This window comes from Rhagoletis zephyria, unplaced genomic scaffold (genome assembly GCF_001687245.7).
Source record: "Rhagoletis zephyria isolate East Lansing unplaced genomic scaffold, Rhagoletis_zephyria_1.1 Rzeph_scaffold_71139, whole genome shotgun sequence".
Taxonomy (NCBI): domain Eukaryota; kingdom Metazoa; phylum Arthropoda; class Insecta; order Diptera; family Tephritidae; genus Rhagoletis; species Rhagoletis zephyria.
The window spans coordinates 1-1301 of record NW_016228189.1 but is presented as its reverse complement, the minus strand read 5'-3'; the positions used below and the strand labels follow the sequence as shown (position 1 = coordinate 1301).

General features: G+C 50.5%; 1 protein-coding gene across 1 annotated transcript; it reads right to left on the bottom strand.

Moving 5' to 3' along the window:
• Positions 1-35: 35 nt before the first annotated feature.
• On the bottom strand, positions 36-875 carry LOC108357140 (protein toll-like; the record flags this gene model as incomplete). Its single annotated transcript, XM_017608235.1, has 1 exon — positions 36-875. A coding segment is annotated over exon 1 (840 nt), but the record flags the coding sequence as incomplete, so codon positions are not given.
• Between the last annotated feature and the right edge of the window lie 426 nt (positions 876-1301).

Here is a 1301-nt window from a genome sequence, read left to right as displayed (position 1 = left end):
GCCCAATCCGATTCGACGAAGTGCTGCGACAACACAATAATCGTGCGACGCGACTGCTCGACCGACTCTATTATCTGCTCGGGTATAAAAGCACCAGCGAGCCAATTGCGTTCGTGTGTGCAAATACGAAAAGGCGAACGACCCTGTTCCAGACCCGGCAGCAGTGTATCGTTGACGTAGTGTTGATCTTGGTGGGCGTAAGAAATGAAGGCATCGAATGTTTTGTCTTTGTCTAGCTCGTGTTCACTGATGCAACACAGAAACATGTCGTGTCCGAAGAGCCAAATTTTCACCTCCAGTTTGTATTTGTAGAAGAGTGCGATCAGTGAGAGCACAACGACTGCTGTGGAAAAGATGGCAATGAGCAGTGCTAGCAAGCTAGAATAGCTAAAGGGAGTTGTGCATACTGCTGAGAAGGTAACATTTAGTAGTGGCGTGTTCGCGAAATTAGCGCAGCGTAATTCGTTGACGTCAGGTATGCGTGAACGCTGTAAGCTCACAGCGCGCAACAGTAGCTCCGATTCGCAATCGCAAAACCAAGGGTTATCGGAGAGATAGAGTTCCTTCAGTGTATCGCTCTCGTTGAGGTAGTTGCGTAGAAAGTCATCACTCAAGCGCTCCAGCCGATTGTGACGCACATCGAGCACTGACAGCTTCGATGGGATATGCGACGGCAGAATGAAGGCGAGCCGATTATGCGCCGCGTAAATATGTGTCACATTAGCATAACCGAAAGTCGTGTTCGCCGGCAGCTCGTAAAAGTTATTGCGCTCGAGGTAAAGTGTTGTACGAGCAAGTGCAAATTGTTCGGGGCGCGGTAACTGCGAAATGCTTTGCAGCTGCGCGCCTGTACAGTTGACAATCAGCGATGACATCCTTTCGTACGAGCACCTGCAGCGTTCTGGACAAAAGGCGGGCGGCCAAGCGCAGAGATCGCTGCGCTGCAGCTGATTGAGCAGTTTTCCCTGCAAGTGCGGCGGCGCTGCGCAGGTCCACTGTTCATATCGCGTAAGCAAGTTGCTGCTATAGACCCACGCAAGGCTACAGTCACAGTTCAGTGGATTGAACTGCAACATCAGTCGTCGTTTGCATCTGTGGGTACTGCCCAACGGCTGTATGGCAGCATAAATATTTTTTATGTTATTGTTGAGCAGATTGAGCTCGTAGGGACAAGTCAGCCCGCCAACGGCGATCCAGTCCAAGTTGAATTGCGCTATGCGATTTTTGCGCAGATTGATTGAAGTAAGATTGATTTGGCGCTCATTGAATGCGCCGCGCTCCCAGCTCACATACGTTGCGAA